Source organism: Melopsittacus undulatus, chromosome 13 (assembly GCF_012275295.1).
Source record: "Melopsittacus undulatus isolate bMelUnd1 chromosome 13, bMelUnd1.mat.Z, whole genome shotgun sequence".
Taxonomy (NCBI): Eukaryota; Metazoa; Chordata; class Aves; order Psittaciformes; family Psittaculidae; genus Melopsittacus; species Melopsittacus undulatus.
In genome coordinates this window covers 9,495,436-9,513,984 of record NC_047539.1, presented here as the reverse complement: position 1 = coordinate 9,513,984, position 18,549 = coordinate 9,495,436, and the positions used below count along the sequence as shown (strand labels likewise).

Below are 18,549 nucleotides of genomic sequence, written 5' to 3'. Positions count from 1 at the left end.
AAAGGAGGAACACACTCAACAAAATTCTGACAGGAGGATGGAGAAGCAACCAACCCCAAATACTGCAAGAGGCTAAAAGGGCAATTAAAACCCTAACATGTGGTTAGGAAGTTCTAACAGGAAATGCTGTAAGGGTAGAATATGATGAATATCATTTCTACTTTAGACTGCAAGAAAAGTCAGAGAATGTAGAAGTATTATGCGAACTAAAATCAGGCCAGGAAAACAGTCACAAGCTTATTTTTACATAGGGCACCAAGGATTTACAAAGACAGCTGGTAGAGAATACACCTCCGTACTATGAGATTGAAGAAAGAGAATACAGATAAATATATCAAAAGCTGCATTCTTGGGATTTATGAGGTTCTGGAGGGAGTTGTTTTTATATTTAAAAACTAAGCAGTGTTGACAAATGAGTACAGTTCCAATGTAATGTAATTGCTTGGGAAACAGCCTGGCTGTTCCAGATGGGAAAGCCTTGCAGAATACAACTAATTGTTCACCTAGATCAAATATTCAGCAAAGGGAAGGGGTTACACATTCAAGTGGGAGAAAGAAGGAAGGTGCCAAGAGACACTTACCTATTCTCTCAAGATGTCTTAAATACAAGAGATGTTTGGGAAAGGGAATAGTGGAGAGGGTGAAGAAGTCAAGAGGGGGAAGCAACCTCTGAAGTAATGCAGCAGGTTAGTATTTATGGCAGAGAAATGTAAGTGAAGTTAGTCTGTGTTGCTAAACAAACATACCTTAGGAGAGACATGGGAAAGGAAAAAAGGGTGTTCTGACAGCTAAAATGTTGTCAGGGCAGGCAGGGCCTGTCAAGTAGCTGATCTAGTTTCAGAAGAGGTTACCTAACACAACAAGAAATCTTTTCATAGTTAGCTTCTTCATCTCCCCCCAACAAGCAACAGGGATTTCAACTCTTTACTCCCCAAAAACGTCTGCAAACCAGACATAACGCCAGTGTGATAATGCATGAGGCTTCTTAAGGAAAAAACTAGGTGCACAAGAGATGAAATTAAGCTCACAACATTCTCATCCTTAGTTCTATTGGAAACAAGCCACAGAAACTGCAGGTTGCAGTTTAAGGGGTTACCACACAAGATTTTACAATACAGAAGTACTAAAACAAGAACCCGTCCCAAGTTTAAAGAGCATGGAAAGCAAGCAGCCTTCCCAGCCTCCTGTCTCACTTCCTGATCCAGGGAACATCTGCACATCTCACCCAGAGATCTGAAATCTGGCCTTTCCCGAGCTGTTCTGGGCTTGACACAGCCTCTGGAAGATTATACATAACATTCAAGGAAAAGGGGGGTAAAATAAAGAAATAACCTTATCTCTTTGCAAAGGAAGGGCCGCGTACAGGAGATACCCAGAGGGTGCTGTCACATTAAATCATCTTAAAGCAGCCGTAGCTGAACAATGTCAGTTTGCTTCCAACGCACGCTCCCCGCCTCTCCCCCACCGCATACAACAACAAAATTAAACCGGGTGCTTTATTTAGACAGCTCCGCGCCGCAGATGGGGCAGCAGCACCTTCACATAGAGGCAAGGGGAGGGCTCTGCCCTGGCCCCTGAGGGAACCACCCTGACTGCGGTGCGGTGCCCCCCAACAGGCCCGTCAGCGGTGCGGAGGGAGCCCTCAGCCCGGGCCTGCTGAGGGGCACCGCAGCCCCTCCGCCTCTCCCCTCGCTGTTACGAGGCCACAGCACCGCAGAGGCTCCGTTTCGAGGGGCCGAGGGCAGCGGCCGCCGCCTCAGCACCCCCGGCCCGCCCGCCGCTGCCCACACGGAGCTGTCAGGACCCGGTGGGAAGGAGGGGGGGGGAAAGGCTGAGGTGAGAGGGGCGAGAACGAGAGCGGTCTGCCCCGCGCATGCGCACCGCCGCGCTCCGGACCCTAACGGCCACCAACCGCCGCGCTCCCCTCAGCGCCGGGCGGGCGGCTGGACTCACCGAAGCGCAAGGGCTGGAGGTGGCGCTGGGGGTAGGCGAGCGCTGCACCGTGACCAGAGCCATCGAGGCGCGGCGGGGCCCCGCGTCCGGCCGCCGGGGGAAGCTTTACTCCATGGTGGGAGGGCGGGGAGGGAAGGGGTGGAGAGGGGGTGAGCGGAGGTGGAGCGGCGCCGGCCGCAGGGGGCAGCAGCTCCGCGCGCGACAACGGCCTCTCGCCGACTGAGGCGCGCCGGGGCTGGGCCGGCCGGGCACAATGAGGCGCCAGGGCGCATGCGCCACCTGTCAGCGCGGTACCGCCCCCTGCAGGTTAACCCCTGCCGCGCCGGCAGGCTCTGCGCTGAGGGGGGGGAACTGGTTGGTACTGGTCTGGATCACCTCATTCCGTGTCCCGCCGCTCTCAAGCCTGAGAAAGGGGGTTTGGGAATGTGTGCCAGCTTGGTTTGCCTCCTGGCAGGGTGCTCCGGTGTGTGGGATTGAGAGTGGTTTGGAATCCCATCCTTCAGGGAGCACTCAGGATGTGTATGGCACCGAACTGGGTGAGTTTGGCCTCAGTTCTCACACACTGCAGCTTTTCTTTGGGTTAGGGAGCAATAGTAACTCTTAATGTAATGGAAACAGTATATAACACCTATTTATACATCAATGAAAAACCTCCAACACCAAAAGAGAGAGAGAGCGGGGCTGGTTCATCCTGGAGAAGAGAAAGCTCCACAAGGGAAGACCTTACAGCAGCTCCCTAAAGGGGCTACAAGAACCCTGGAGAGGGGCCTGGGACAAGGGCCTGTAGGGACAGGACAAGGGGAATGGCTTGAACCTGCCCAAGAGAGGGGAGACTGAGCTGAGCTCTTAGGCAGAAGCTGTTCCCTGTGAGGGTGCTGAGGCGCTGGCACAGGGTGCCCAGAGAAGCTGTGGCTGCCCCATCCCTGGCAGTGCTCAAGGCCAGGTTGGACACAGGGACTTGGAGCAGCTGCTCCAGTGGAAGGGGTCCCTGCCCGTGGCAGAGGATTGGAACTGGATGAGCTTTAAGGTCCCTTCCAACCTAAGCCATTCTGTGATTCTATGAAAAAAACAAGTCTAATAAGTATAAATGACGTTTTAAGTATTCAGCCATCCCCAGAAGGCAATACTGATTGACAGTTTGGGTTCTGAGGCAAAGGGCCAAACACTATTAAGCTTCATTTGTTTCGCAGTTTCAGCCTGGTGCAGCTGAATTCATGGGAATGTTGGCAAGGGGGTAATTGGGATCAAGAATTGTCTTGGGCATATAATGACAAAACTACACATGATAAACAGAAGCCATTCTAAATATTAAACAGGACAAACATCGTTGCAAAAAGTGTGTATTGACCCACAGATTCCTGTTAAGTAGCTTTCATCTGTTCCTTAGGGCTGTAGGGATCTCCTGCCCCTGTAAATTTAAGGACCAGAGAAGCTGCATGGTAGCTCTAGGTGATTCCCCAGAGCCCTGCAGTCAAAGTAATTAGCATGGAGGCTCCTGTAGCTGGGCTGCAGTGCAAGGAAGAAGTCAGGGTTGCTAATGAGGCATTTTGCCTCCTGGTGGACAAGAGAGGATGAAGGACAGGCTCCCTAAAATGGTCTAAAATTGAGCTTACAGAACTGCACAGCAAGCCAGGATCTTGAATACGAAGGAGTCCAAAAGAACCACCAAGAGTGTGGGGAGAATAAGTAAAATCTGTAGGTAAACAGAGGGCCATTGTCCTGCCTTTTACAGCCATCACGTTGGTATTTTGAAACACAGTATTTATGGAAAGTATGCCTACAGCACATTCTGATTTATGGCACAGAAGTCAAGAAAATGCCTTCCAGACCCCTTTTAAATCAGTATTCATCGCGTTCTGAATATTCCACAACTTCCCAATAAAACAATGTCTTTTTCTGAGCAGGCTCTTGCCCAGCCCCTCCCTGCCCCCCCACTTTTTTATTAAATGTTTTATCCTTTCTGTGGGCAAATCTGCAATGCACATGTGGGTTTGGTGTATCTGAACAGTAGATATGGATTGGCAAAGACCATTCCCGATACAAACATCTTTTTGCCATTCTGCATAAAGCGAGCTGCAAGTTTGGGGAGCAAAAGGACTGTTCCGTGCTTGTGAGTTGTACATACCAGATATTTTCACACTTTCAAATAACACAGTAGGACCAGAAGGTTGTTAGGTGTGGCTATGGAAAAAAAAGATAGAACAGAACTTCTTTCCTATCAATATTTGCTGTTAATCCAGATATAACTAAACTGCATAAACTTTATTTTCCAGACCAGATTAGTCACCTTTTTATTTAGTTTCTGCCCAGTTCAGGAAAGAACAGAAGTAAAAGGTTAGCTAAGAATGTCGTCGATAAGAAGTACAATAAAGCACATGGGAACCTTTTTATTTTCAGTTAAAGATCATTTAGGTTTTCTGCTATATTCACTGTAGCTGCTTTTTGCTATATTTTACTCAAATATGGTGTTTATTCTCCCAACTCCTCTTTTCTGTCTGACTTATTTTCTGTGAAACTGAAAAAGTGCTTTTTCCCCTGGCAAAGCACTTCTTTCTTTCAGTTAAAAATGATCCTGCATCACTTAAGTAGTCCCTTGGAGAAGGTTTTGGGAATGTAAGAAGCATGGACTCAAGTACTTTGTGTCTGCTACATATTGGTTATGAAAAGCATGGTGAAGCTTAGTAGAAAGGAAGATTCTTTGTGGTCACAGGCCACCCTTTTGAGGTGGTAGCCAGATAGGAAGCTATGCTACTGTAAAGTTTATGTTGTAATTTCAGTGAAGGCAGGAGTCACTTTTGAGGATGGGAAAGGTTTTTATTCTCTGGCATATGACAGGACTCTCAATGTTATTCATCTTTATCTAAAGTACAATATCCAGGCTGTTAGTTTGTTTCATGAAAATGGATTCCTGCAAATACAGGGCTGCTTCAAGGCGTGTAGCATTTGCTGAATACATCTGCAGTGATGCAGAGGATAGGTGGAAGCCCCCAGGTCCCCAGGCTTCCAGCAGTTTCCTCACTTGGGACTGGTGTTTCACTCTGGGTTTTGAGTAACAGTCATGCAGGGATTACTCTCAATAAATGATTATTTAAAACAGCTTCTGAAATAGACTTTGTGTAATTTTCATATGTCCTGTAGCTCTTCCAGGTATTTGAACAGCAAACCCTTTTAAAAAACATTTACCACGAGTAAATAATGGAGTTGCTATCTACAGTTCACTAAAGGTCCAACATTTCACTTGCTAACTACAGTAATCACAGATTGCAGTGGTTCTCTAAGCCATTAGAAAGGTATAATCTGCATGTGCAATGCTTTTCAGCAGCAGAATTTCAATGTGGAGTTAGAAGCTAAAAGGCAGATGAATTCTGATTGAAAAGAGCAATTAGAGGGCAGCCTGTGGTCACAGCGTCATGGTTGGTACAAAGAAGAGATTTGAAGCCTGTGGCCTTATTCTTTCCTGTGCTGAAAGCGCTGTGGTCAGCACCTGCAGCTTTAGCCCCATGTGTCATTTAAAGCTTCACATGAGCTGGTTTTGCACATTTCCCAAACTGACTATTTTCTTTAATACACTGCAAACATTTCTCTGGCTGAAACAACTTATGATTACTACATGTCAGGGCTTTTATTGCATAATCTTGGCATCAGCTGCAAACAGCAACAGTGTGCTCCCAAAATGTATCTTACACAGAAACCAAACAAATCGATAGAAGAGGCAATTGCAGCAAAACATCTGTGATGACATATTCAGCCCATTATTTTGTCAACAGTGTAAGAATTTGATGGCATAATAAAAGGATACACTTTGCTTAGCAAAAACATCTAGGGGATAACAGCCCAGTTAAATAGGGTATGATTGAAGGTTTGCTTAGCCCATGGGATTGCACTTCCAGGGAAATAAAAATAGAGCCATTGTGATTCCTCCTTCCACGTTCTGTTTGTTTGGAGGGTAAAAAATCTCTTTAAGAAAAGGGGGAGTATTTTCTAAATAGATGTTTCAGACTGAAAAAAGAGAAAGTTTGGTAAATTAATTATAATACCAACAGAATGCTGAAGTGCAAAGGGGAAAAGCAAACCCACCTGGGAGAAGAGATAACGGGAGTTAATCATGTGCAAGCTGCTCTGAGGAAAAAAGTGCACAATCCAGCTTAAAGCCTCATTTAAATTATTCCTGTGCACTAATTTTCTGCTTCATTTTCTTGACATAATTGATGCAGTCCTTGGAAATAAACTGCAATGAGCTTATTACCTTCTGATAGGTGTTGTTTCAAGGAAATAGCAAAGAAGTGATAGTTTATTACAGCATATTTTTCACATGAAAGCTGACATATGTGTTTTGGGGGGGGGAGGTTTGTGCTGTTTTCTCTCTGGAAGCAAATACTGAATTCTAAACTCAAGTCAGTATAGTAGTGTCTATGGCATGTTACTGTACTGGAAAGCTTGGCATTCCAGTGGTATTTGAGAGTGTCCAACAGGAACAGTTTTCAGAGACATGTAGCACAGATGGCCAAAGGTATCTATAGAAGTTATAACCATACAAATTGTTTCTGAAGCCATAGAGGGAAATAAATGTTGCTGGGTAGGGGCACCAGGAGTGTCCTACTTTCCAGAAAAGACAGTATAAAAATGATACACAAATTGAGGTTTTTGACTGTCCATCAAAGTACAATTGTTATTGTAATTTCTGAGCAACTTTCCTCCTTGTAATAACCCTGCACACAGCATGGACACTTTCTAACTTGTATGGCAGGGCTTAGGAACAAAACTAAACCTTTTTAAGAGCTGAATAAATATTGAACTGGGTTTATCTAGGGACTCTGGTGCATGTCACATTTAGCTATTTCCAATTCCAGTTTTACAAATTACTTATCATTTACTGTGATGTTGTGGGTGCTGTAATAAATAACAAGTGACTGGATGAAGATGGTAGAGAATGAAACAGTCTGCACTTAAAAATCCAGAGTTCCTAACTTAGAGAACAAATGTAACTGACAGGAACTCTATGAGATTTTGGGGAAATTCTGTTATTTTTATTAAACCTCCTCTATTTCATGGTTTCTAACAAGTTCAGCTGTCCCATCAAATGGAGAATAATACTCTGCTAGAGGGCAAAGCTGTTCCATTGACAAATGCCATAGCTAAAGTCACAGTTCAGTTTTCCTGCAGGTAGACAACCCAAAGATTATGCCTCTCCCAGTGCAAAATAGAAAGAAAGAAACAGCATTAGATAAACCTTGTTTCCTGGCAGATTGTTCCATAAATTTCTCAGTTGGAAGTTCTGAGTATAACACAAAGGAAATCACTAAGCAGGTGCCTGATTCACAATAGCATAAAAGAGTGCAGAATGGCTGTCGTAGATGTTTTTGTCTTTTCCCTTCTCCTTTCCCCACATTGTATATTATTCTTCAAGAATATAGGAGAAATTATGGAAGATGATTCATCAAATTCCTGTAGATTCAGGTTTAAAAGCAGTCTAACAAAATAACACCCTTATTGGTGCTTTGCATGCCTTTCCTCAGGGCTGCTTCAAAGTGACACAGTTCTTTCCAATAAAGAGCCTGAACATTATTAAATTGAGTTTGTCATGAATTTTTTTTTATCTCTCAGATTTTCACATCTGGTTAATGCAGTCCTCAGTTCAGCTTGGAATGGGCTTGCTTGTTCTGGACTTTGTGAACCTTGAAGCTGAAGGTAAACCTTCTCTCACTGGGCACCTGTGGATTCTCTATCTGTGCCCTAATATTGTCTGTTGCTATTCATAGTCTTTTCTGGTTTTATTTTCAGTCATGTGATGCAATGATCTAAGTTCAGTACAGAAGAGTCTGTTGGGCTGCCAAAGCCCAAAGACAACCTACAGCAATTCTGAGTCGTGGAAGACACATAGCAACCTTTGGGATTATTGCTTAGCAACTGCAAACACAGAGGAGTAAAACTCACAGCCCGGCTCCACAGCAGGTCTGAGAAATCCCTAATTCACTTTAAGATTTTTAAGGTTGTGAACAGATGGGCATATATTAAATTCCAGTTCATTTGAAAGCCACTTTGAAAGCAGGAAGAATAAGATCTAGTTTGATACCTACTCCAAAGGTAAGAAAAACAGTTCTTCAAAGCTTCACAAAGCAAAAGAGAATGTCTTTTTATATTGTAATTGTATTGAAAAGGAGATCATGTATAAAAGGGTATTGGGCTCTTTGTGTTTGGTGAGATAAACATGCTCTGTGAAGCACATTGAGGAAAGGCAAAACAATTTCTGAGCTATAAGGCATCAAAGAGATTATACTCTGGTTTTGAAAATACTTTTGTAACTCAAACATCTCTAAAATATTTACCTAGACAAACTTTAGTCTTTCCTGGCCCTATCCCACCCAACAAAATCCCCTAACAGAATAACAATGAAATTGTAAAAACCTTATTTATGAGCAGATTTGGGGTTTGTACAGAAAAGGGAGAGATAATATTTTTCTACCTGCAGGGATTCCAGCAAGAATATTTCTCTCACAGAAAAGGAGCTGGGGAAGTGGCATCCTACTAAATAATTAAAAGCTTATCTTGCCTTCAGCTTGAGCAGAGGCTTACAGGAAACTTTATATCACATTTCAAATTTCCTAGGTGTTTCTAAAGCTTGCCTCTGTGCACCATCCTTATTGTTAGTTGGACCGTCAGGCCTCTACTTGGGAATGTCACAGGCCATGAGAGCTTTATATATTACAAGCCAAATTCTCAACTAATGTCAATCAGCACTGAAGTTTATGAGCTAATGGTGTCTTACACAAACTGGAGGTGTGTTCCTGTAACCCTCAACAAATTCCAAGTTTCAGGGCCTGGTTCTAGCACTCCTTTGTTGTTAACAGGTATGTGCTGTTTGTATGTTCTTCCATACCTTCGTTATCTGTCCTGCATTAAAGGAGTGGGCATAGTTCTCTGTGCTCTGCCTCCATTCTTGGCATAAGGTGAATGCCATGGAATTGAGATAGAACAGTCACCCTGAGTTGTTTTTTGTTTTATTCTGTCCAGAGACATAGAGATATTTTATAAACATTTACTAATTCTCAAAATCATCCTAACAAATGGTTGAGAGCAGTAATCTCAGAAATAGAAAATCTATTAATCATCCTTTGGAACTGGGCACCTCATAAAGCAGAGTGCAGTTGTCACTTTAACATTGCACAGAGACTGCAGAGCGGTTTCATAAAGGATGTTGAAAAATAACGTAAGTATTCGAAACTGCAAGAAGGTTTATTTTGGCACAACAAAACCAGCTGATTTGTGTGTGACCAAGGCATTTGGTTAACACCCTGCTTTAAGCCAGAAGGAGTCCGATTTTACAACTTCTTGAGGGAAACTCACCTAAGCAAGGAACAATTTTCCTGGGTTGACTGGTTTCCTTTTCTACCATTGTAAATCTGGACTCCTTTATAGCTCATGTCCTCTGGTGGCAAGAGCAGCGCCCATCTTAAAACCCTCTGTGTCGGTCAGGCAGGCAGCTTGATCCATAAATCCATCTCCCTCCCTAGCGGGTAATCATCTTTGAAAACAAATTACCAGCAGATGCCAATAAGTGCATCAAGAAAGCAGACATAGAAATTTAGTGCTGTGAAGCATCCTACCTCTTTAAGCAGCATTTGGACTCAAACAATGGTTATAAACTAGAAGGTCAACGTATTAGTAATTGCATTTGTGCATCAAGAGGGTTGTAGATCACATTGATGCATTTCCTGGAAGACTGAACTCTCTTTAGAACAGCTACAAATACTTAAACATGAAGAGCAAAACATCAAAAACAGTAGTATTGCTATGGATACTGAAAGGCCTTAGTGAAAAGCACTTTTAAATAAGAGCTTGAGAAGTTCAGAGTGCAGTTTCATCTTTAATTTGGAAAGGCATTAGGCTCTCTCTGCTAATATCACCCTTCCCTTGCTGTTGTTTAACACTCACCTGGGGTTTTTGCAGCATGCTGTTGTTTTTGCATGCTCAGGTATTTGGCCAACATTCTGCTCCATTCTGTATTCATAAATCCCATTACAGATGCAGACAGTGATGTGTGGAGACACACCAATAGTTTTCAAACTGTGCCTTGTGAGCAACCCGGTTTATTCCTGATATTTCGCAGAATGAGCATTTTGAGAAGAAAACAGTGGAGTTTGGGACACTGTAAAGGGAGGTACCCTCATCTTTGTGTAGGTCTGTCTCTTACAGAATAATCTACAAGATTATGTACTTGTGAACAGCTTAATTAAGAGTTGATGATATAGTTTCCCTTTCTGTGGGAGCTCTGCTGACCCATACACCTGCGTCCTCATTACCTGAACAAAATGTTCAGAGGGGAAAATAGTTGTCGAAGGTGAAATGTAGTCTGTGGAACAGGCTTCCTACTGTTTTTTCACAGCAGCAGAAAAGATGAGGCAGGAGACGTGGAGAAATCTTGTTCCCAGGTATCTGGTATCTTCCATTATTTGCTTCCTTTGTCTCACATCCATTAGATTTCCTGGAGGCATGGAATGGAACCTAAACAGAAATAATGACACTAAGAGTAAGAGGAATTTACTAGTTAGAACTGGGGACAGGATTTCTGACCACTGTTCACCACTGGGTTCTGAGTTTTTAAGTGACCTGGAATTAATAACTTCTGTGTCTCAGTTTCTTCTCCTGCAAGAAAGGGACACACTTATTTGGTTGTTCTGTCTCCAAGGGCTGTTGTGATACATAATTAATCCTTATAAATCATTTAATGATCTTTGAAGTGAAGGGGCTGTATTTATTTAAGAGTATAAAGCAGCAGTAACAGAATGAAAAAGGAATGTAGAAAAAGGATATTACTCAATTCCTAACAATAGAGTCATCTTTTAGGACACTGTTGCATCTTTTGGCATTGTATAACCTGCTGCTTCTGTTCTGTGTCACAGCTATCGAAGGATGGCTCTTCAGCCAGCAGCAGCCCAAACTGCAGGTCTGCAACACCCCAAGCCTGGAGGTGAGAATATGACTGCCACGGAAATGAAGAGAAAACAGGGGAATGATGAGCTGCCATGTCTTAGTATTTATCCTCTGTGGAAAGAGTGCTGTTATAAAAAGGTACAGCAGAGGTGTCTGAGTCTGCAGGAGACAAAAGTGAAGATGGTTCGTGAGCAAAAGGTAAAAGAAGAAAAGGTAAATAAGAGAGAACCCTGTGACTTGCTGTCCAGAGAGTGGTTCAATAATGAGAAGGTGTCACTAGATACTCGTATCTATTTGCTTGAAAAACTCCTACCTACATTAATCCCAGGAATTGAAAAACTGTTAATGGAAGTTGAAAGAAAGAATGTGCTTGCAGCAGAAGAGCCAACCCAGTTCAATCCCCTTATCTTCCTTGGTGAATATCTGATGAGACATAACCCCCAGTATGGCATTCCTACAAAACCAGACCCATACCTGAGAGGATTGAAGGTGGTCACAGAGGAGCTAAAATCTGAGATGGCCGGTACAGCATCAGAGAGGTGAGAGAGCTGAAAGGGTGGCTAGTCACACAAGCAGAGCTGGTGTCTTGCAGTGATGTGACTGCAGCCTGGCTGGTATTGTAGAACAAAATGAACCTTGTGGAGTTCAGTGCCAGCAATGGCAGTTGTCTCTTACAAAAACCTGAGAAGCAGCACAAATGCCAGAACATTTCACACAAAAAGAGACACCAGTTATTCCTGTTTAAGGCAATTTTCTGCCCTTCACAAATATGTAATTCCTCTTTAGACGCTATCTTAATTATGTGTGTGGAATGCAAACTGCTTTCAAACTGGTCTAGGTTAGTGACAGCAACTCTTTAGAGCAGGTGTTGGTATCAAAGGTCCATGGACTCTTCAGATCTTTTATATTCTTCCAAACTTAATAGAAACAGAACCTTTTTTTCCTCCTTCAGGATGATTTCTCTTGACCAAACCAACAACAATATTGTCCTAGTACATTGTAGAAGCTCCTTCTACTGGGATTTTTACTTTGGCTTTCCTTCCAGATTTTTTTTTGTACTTTATTACGTTGCTTATTCCTGGGTGTATTTACTCTGCTGCTTTACTCTGATATGTACTGAGTATTGGAAGGGAGTTCCATGGCATCTTACAATATGCTATAGTTAGAATAGGAGTGCATTAGCTGAAGAATAATGGTTTCATTGTCATTGCTTTATTCAGACAAATGCAGAATTGAACATTCGTGTTTGCAGATGATCCAGAGGTGATGGTGAATGATGGCAAAATTACTCATGTGCTACCAGATCATTTTATTCTGTATCTGGGTTTGTAGAATAATGACTTCTATTTGAATGGCTGTCTCTTCTATTTGCATAAATAGTACATGCAGCTTGAAAATTGGTTTCAAGTTTTCAGTGTCAGGAATTAGGGGAGTCAAATGTTGATGTGTTATATACATAAACTCTAAATGAAGATAACTGAAGTTTCAGTATTAAAATGAATAAAAGAACATATTAAATCTCTCTCTACTGCTCTGAGCTTCTGTCTCTCTGCATTTCTAGTCCACACACTGTTACAGTTCATAGGAACATGCCTTGTGTGGATACAGCCAAAGCAGTGTGATGAGTGAATTGTATACAGTCACCTCCTTTTCCCCCATGGGTAGAAATAATTGTGAACGACTGTGGTCAGCATGTAAGAGCTCAGCTTTTTGGTTTTTTTCTTCTTAAGCAGACATAGAAGAGAACAACCAAACCTGGGAAAAGATTTTCAATTGTATTTTCTATTTTAACATGCTGGTCCACTGAAACAAATGATGTGGGGAAATATCTGCTTTTTCAGTGAGCTTTACTCAAACACACACTGTTCTGGGGGATGTTGATGATGCCAGCATTGCCAACACTTTTTCTGGGAGGATTGTTTCACCATTCATATGTCTTCACAGAGGGACGCTTTGATACAGGAACCTCAGAACCATGCCTCACTTTCATTTTGCAAAAGAAGCTGAATTAAAATACAGAACATTTCCTGACATTTTGGGTTGCTTTTTGGTTTGGTTTTGGGAGTGTTCTTAGTTTTGTGGTTTGGTTTGGGTTTTTTACTGCTAAAATATTCTTGCCTTTCATTGTGAATCAGAGCATATTTCTGGAAAGCTCAGGTTTTCCTGTAGAATGCAGAGTGTTGGCTACTGGTGACATGTTATCTTGGTCTTGGCTGTTAAGTCCGTGTTTACACTTGGAGACAGGTTCTCAATTTGTAGCTATCAAAGCTGATGCAAAGGAAGTGACTATCAAGACTTGTAGAAATAAATCTCTCCATAGACAGCACTGCCACAGGGGGTTATGTAGCCATAGCAGGTTTTGCGTATCAGCTGGTAGTAGTATCATGGGATTTGCATTCACAGCAGCTCAGGATTTACATATTTGTGATGGCTGTATTGTGGGATTTGCATCAGATTCTTAAACCCCAACAGCACGGAGGATTTTACTGGCAGGAGATGCTGGTCTCCGCTCAGAATCACTCACATAAGCAGCAGGAAGATGAAGGGTAAAATTCTGGTCCCAGTGCAGCTCCTGGGAGCCATGAAGTGACCTTCAGGAAAGGCAGGATCTCACCACAGGTTCCTGTCTAAATCTCGGTGAGCTCTCTCAGGCTTCCTCCAATCTCTCCTTAACTGCCACCAGACAGGAGAGCAGATGGGAGAAATTCCATATCCAAATGGACTGGTACCTGAATAGAGACTTTATTTGTCCAGGGATGGTAGTCCTTGAGTCTGAGTCACCATCCCTGTGTGGGAGTTAGGCTGCTGTCTTCCTGAAGAAACATGTTTCATTCTGCAGGGAGAAGTCACCCTCGCTGCCATCTCATCCTTCTGGAAATGTCTAATCCTGGAATGAGCTCACATTGAAATGGGTGCCCAGCATTGATTTGCTGTTATTGTCTAGGGGGGGAGCATCTTGTCGCATACCAAGGACACCAGAAAGAGAAGGCAGAAATTCGGTGGTTTAGGACCCTAGAAGTAAAGGCAGAACTGCAGCCCAGTGCGGGTGCAGCACACAATGAAACGTGTGCTGGGCACTGCCCAAATTAATCACCAAAGCACGTTGGCAGCTCCCAGCATAGCTTTAGCTCTGCCTTCAGTTTGCAGACCACTCCTGAGGAGGAGCTGCAATGGTCCAGAAATGGTCTGGTTTTCTCTTTCTGTTTGTAGCATACATTGGAGAAAAATGTGTTAGTGGGGTTAGCATGGTACCTGCTACATACCTCCTCTTTGCTATGTCCATGAAGGAGGCAGGAGGTAGAAAATTGTTTTCCCCTTCCCCTGCTATCATAGTGCCAGAGGCTGCATTGCCTCAGCCAGGACTTGTGCAATGCTCACAACTGGTGAAGGAACCCAGTTATTCATTAAGAAATCTCTGATAAGTGGCCACAAAGAACAAGTATGAAGTGATAAAACTGTGATCCAAGTGTGTTGCTGTAAAATGTCAAACAGACCTTTCTAAATATAGCAGTGGTTTATCATTTCTAGGATGATCTGTAGCAACAGAAGAGATCAGAGACAGGATCAGCCCATCTTCACACTATGTGAAACACAGGGGAAGGGAGCAGAAATCATTAGTTCAAATATAGTTCCTGTGCTTGCGTGCTCTCAGGTACAATAGAGGATTGATTCCCCTTATTCTGAGTATTACAGAGGGTGTGAGTGCCATAGAGGTGAGCAGTGCAGCGCTGAATGCAGAGAGGTTCCAGCAGTCTCCATGACTTGGAGCTCTTCTCTCCATACAAACTGATCCTTTGGCTTTAAGCAGATTGACCTTCCTGAAAGCTTTTTTTTTTTGTTTTTTCATTTCATAAATGAACACAGTCAAACCCAAAGCAGATCAGTTCTACAGGATCAGTTGGTTCAGTTCTTCTGTTGTGCAAAAGGAGGGATTGGGAAAAACATGGCTAGGTGATTAGAGAAGCAAAGAAAAGGAAGAAGAAAGGGAGGCATTTTTAGTCCAAGCTTGCAAACAGTGTGTTCAAAATGACAGAGAGGTTGGGGTATTATCCCTGTCCTAAGGCAGAAAGGACTTTATTGTGTGAGACTGCTTAAGAAATGTCATTGAACATTGTTCTTTGCCAGTGAAGTGCTTATGTGAAATTGTACTTAGGCTTTGAGACAAATGCAGACTGATGCAATTCTGTTGGTAAATCAAGCATAGCAAAATCAGGTACCTCTCTTCCTGCTAAAATTAGAAGGTGAAGGACATCTACACAATAAATGATTAATGCCATTATAAGTGTGAAGGTAAAAATTACCACTGTTGAAACTACACAAACAAGAGTTGCTGTACAGATGATTTTCCTTTAGCTGTCTACCATATGCTCTGCAAGAAGCTCTCTCCACACACACATCTGACACAGGTTATTTCTTCAGATTCATAGTACACTTGATTTCAGGAGATGATACTTGTCAATATAAATACTCTCACCTCCTTGGAGATTCCCTCTGAAAACACAGGTTACTAATATCTAGTCCAATAGTTACACTAGTAATTTTGTGCCTCAAACATCAAGTATTTATTTGGACAAAAAATCTGCTTGTATTAGGACAAGTATTTCAGTCAGAAGTTATTTCCTTTCCTTTTGTTCTACAGGGTAGGCTTGATCTAGCTTAAATATGGTTATGATGTTATCTTTCTAAACCATATTCCCATATCCTACAGGCTGGCCAGGATGAAGGCTGAGGCAAAGGTCAAACGTAAGGAAAGGGAGGAAATAGAAAATATGAAGTTTCAGGTGAAACTGATGAGAAAGGAGGCGCTGGCAACTCAGTTCGAAGAGTGGACAGTGGATGTCAGTGGCAGAATACCAATTGCACTGGTAACTAGGAAAAATTCTTGTTAACATACTGCTATGATCGTTCCAGGAGGAAAAGGAAGAATGTGACAGTGCCATCTGCCCTGGCGTGGCAGCATGGAGCATAAGGATAGGCCATGGCTCTGACATCCCTTAAGGTCAGGGTGCAGATTGTTGTCTACCTCTTAGCCCCACCAAGCCCTGATTCCCTGTGAGCACATGGAAGGATTGCAGTGCATTCTCCACTCCTGGGAAGCTAAATAATCCCCTAAGGTACTTAGACAGTCCTGAGGCTGGGGATGCATACCTCATCACTGGATGTCCTTCTGCTTATCCCTCAGAATCCCCTTAAAAAGGTCCAGGGCAGCCACTCTTGCTCTCCTGTGGCCTCCATTAAATTTTCTTCCTATCCCTGTGACTCATACAAATTGATACTGCAGCTCAGAAGAGATGAGATGTGCAGTAATTTTAATAATCTCTTGGTACAAGCATTTTTCTTACAAGTGACAGAAGCCCTCTAGGAAATGGTCCTATGGTTACACACAGCACAACATAGACAAGGTCTACATTTAATGTTTACCCACTTATATGTGGTAAGAAGCATGGCTGGCCCCTACACTGGTTACTCTGGGTGATTTACTTTAGTAATTACCTATTGTTGTCTGCATGAAACAGGCCTTTGACTATCCCCTTGATTTGTAGGTTCAGAGTGCCCTGAGGACTTTTGCAGATGTCATTGCTTCTACAGCCACAGATGTGAGAAAAAGTAAGTTTTTGATGTGTCTCCTTTAGTTCTATTTCTGTGGTCTGAATTCTGATACAAACTGTGAGCAAACAGCCAACGGATTTGATAACAGAGAAAGGATCTCTAAGGGTAGTTAGGATATGAACCACAGATTTTGAGACAGATTGGAAAGAGACTGAATCATCATGTGGTTCATTAACAGGATCTTGAAAAGCATGGAAAGAAGATGGAAAAAAATCTTTCAGAGAGATAAAAAGATCCACTTACATCCTTCATTAGCCAGACATTGCCATGTGCTTACCACTATTTTTAAGAACCACTGTAACAAACTCCTCCACCTGCCTTATCAGACAGTGTTTGTCTCATGGGAGGTCTTGGAAATCCCATGGACAGCTTAGCATACAGGGAGGTATGGAGGAAAGGTAGGATCATGAAAATTACAGTCTGACAGTGTTGTTGCCTTTCATGGTTTCAGGGTTGATGCGAAGCTTGCCTAATGCTCTGCTGAACAGCCCGTTCTTGTCTGGCTGTTCCCTTTGCCAGTCCCAGGCATGCCAGTGACAGCCAGCACAAGGGCCTCTGTACCAGAGCACTCAGCATAGAAAGATTTCCATAATTCCTGTCCACTTTAAATAGCTTACACTTGACCTCCCTGAATAATGATAATTGGATAGCTAGAGCCAGGAACATCAGAGTGGCAGCACACAGCCTGCTGCCAGCCCTTTATATCAAGAGCTTGTAATGATCATCAATAATAACAAATCTGCCTTTGCTGGAAGATGAGATGTGCAGTCCTGCTTGCTGCTGGAGTCACCCAGCTCTGGAGCTTGACCTTGTTCATCCCCTTCTATATCACAGAATTGTGTCTCTGAATAATCATCCTATTTGTAGGATGGTGTATAAATGCCAAACCCAGCCTGTGTGCTCCTATTGTGGTATTGGTGGATCCTGTGTGGACGGATACTGGGATGAGAGATTGAGAAGGAAGTTTCTGTCCAGCCATTTGCTCTCCAGATGCTTAAGGTGGTTTATGTCCTATTTCATTAATAATGTGGCTCTATTTCTTAATTTAGTTCATTTAATAGCATCCAATAAGCATTAGCAGAACATCAAGCTTTGTTTTATAGTTTAATAAAGATAATGTACAGCTCAGGAATGTCTTAACCAACAAGGGATAAATGCATTCTATGGTGAATTTTCTCATTTCTCCTGTTATATCGTGGAAGAAAGAGCACACAAATAATCCCAACAGAAATAGCATGTCTGTGCTCAAAGCCCTCATTCAGAAAACTATGCAGGCATTTGAGCTGTCTTCTCAGTTCCATTGTAACAGGCCAGATAATTTTGAATATCATCATCAGTAAAAAAGAAAATCCTATAGAACATCTTGGGAAAATGACTGTGATTTTCAGATTCCACTTTTGCAGAACCCATGCCTCCAGTATTTTAAGGCAGTTTTATGTTTGTTAAAGCAAAAATCATTTCTCCCCTCACATATGTAGTTGTAAGTATCATTAAAATCATTGCAGTTTGCACCAGCATATGTCAAGAACAAATACAGCCATACAGTTCTGAATAGGTAAGTGCAGACTCTCAGCAAGAGAAATGTGTAGGAATTAGAATTAGGGAGACCCCAGACAGTCAGATGCTTCAGCTACTCTGTAGGATAACCTGAAATAAGTATAATCCAGGATGAGAAGAAAGTTAATCTAACGTTAAAGCAAAAAATAAATGTGTACAACATGCAAACCCACAACTGTTTGCTTTCTAAACCAATATCCCTTCATTTTTTACTGGCAGTCTGTGGCAGGAAGCTGGAAATCGTAGACACTTTGGAAAAAAAAGTAAACATAGACGAATTCGCAGAGGTGAGAAATGAAGTAAGAACATCTGATGCAGAATATGGTGTTTATCACAAAGTAGTAGCATTTCTCTGGGGACAGCTAAGATGAATAAGTGAAGGGCTTCACTTCTTCAGCATCCCAGGTAACTGGTTATATCAGGACATTTCATGTTCCATCTTTGTATCCATCCTTTGCTGTCACAACATTTCCATTCTGGCCAGCAAGGAGCCTATAT

General features: G+C 42.6%; 2 protein-coding genes across 3 annotated transcripts in view; one reads left to right on the top strand and one right to left on the bottom strand.

Moving 5' to 3' along the window:
* SSH2 (slingshot protein phosphatase 2) overlaps window positions 1–2,110 on the bottom strand; it is a 92,294-nt gene extending 90,184 nt beyond the window's left edge. Inside the window, exon 1 of one of the 2 annotated variants that reach the window (XM_034068731.1) lies at window positions 1,954–2,110. In XM_034068731.1, the coding sequence (XP_033924622.1) occupies window positions 1,954–2,016 (63 nt within the window). In that variant the 5' untranslated portion in view covers window positions 2,017–2,110. The remainder of the gene's footprint in view (window positions 1–1,953) is intronic. The other variant, XM_034068730.1, reaches the window with a different exon arrangement.
* Window positions 1,889–18,549, top strand: part of EFCAB5 (EF-hand calcium binding domain 5) — a 40,086-nt gene continuing 23,425 nt past the window's right edge. Inside the window, exons 1-7 of the mRNA XM_034068732.1 lie at window positions 1,889–1,984; window positions 7,558–7,641; window positions 7,735–8,037; window positions 10,854–11,423; window positions 15,593–15,749; window positions 16,428–16,504; window positions 18,281–18,338. Coding sequence (XP_033924623.1) covers window positions 10,864–11,423; window positions 15,593–15,749; window positions 16,428–16,504; window positions 18,281–18,338 — 852 coding nt within the window. The 5' untranslated portion in view covers window positions 1,889–1,984; window positions 7,558–7,641; window positions 7,735–8,037; window positions 10,854–10,863. The remainder of the gene's footprint in view (window positions 1,985–7,557; window positions 7,642–7,734; window positions 8,038–10,853; window positions 11,424–15,592; window positions 15,750–16,427; window positions 16,505–18,280; window positions 18,339–18,549) is intronic.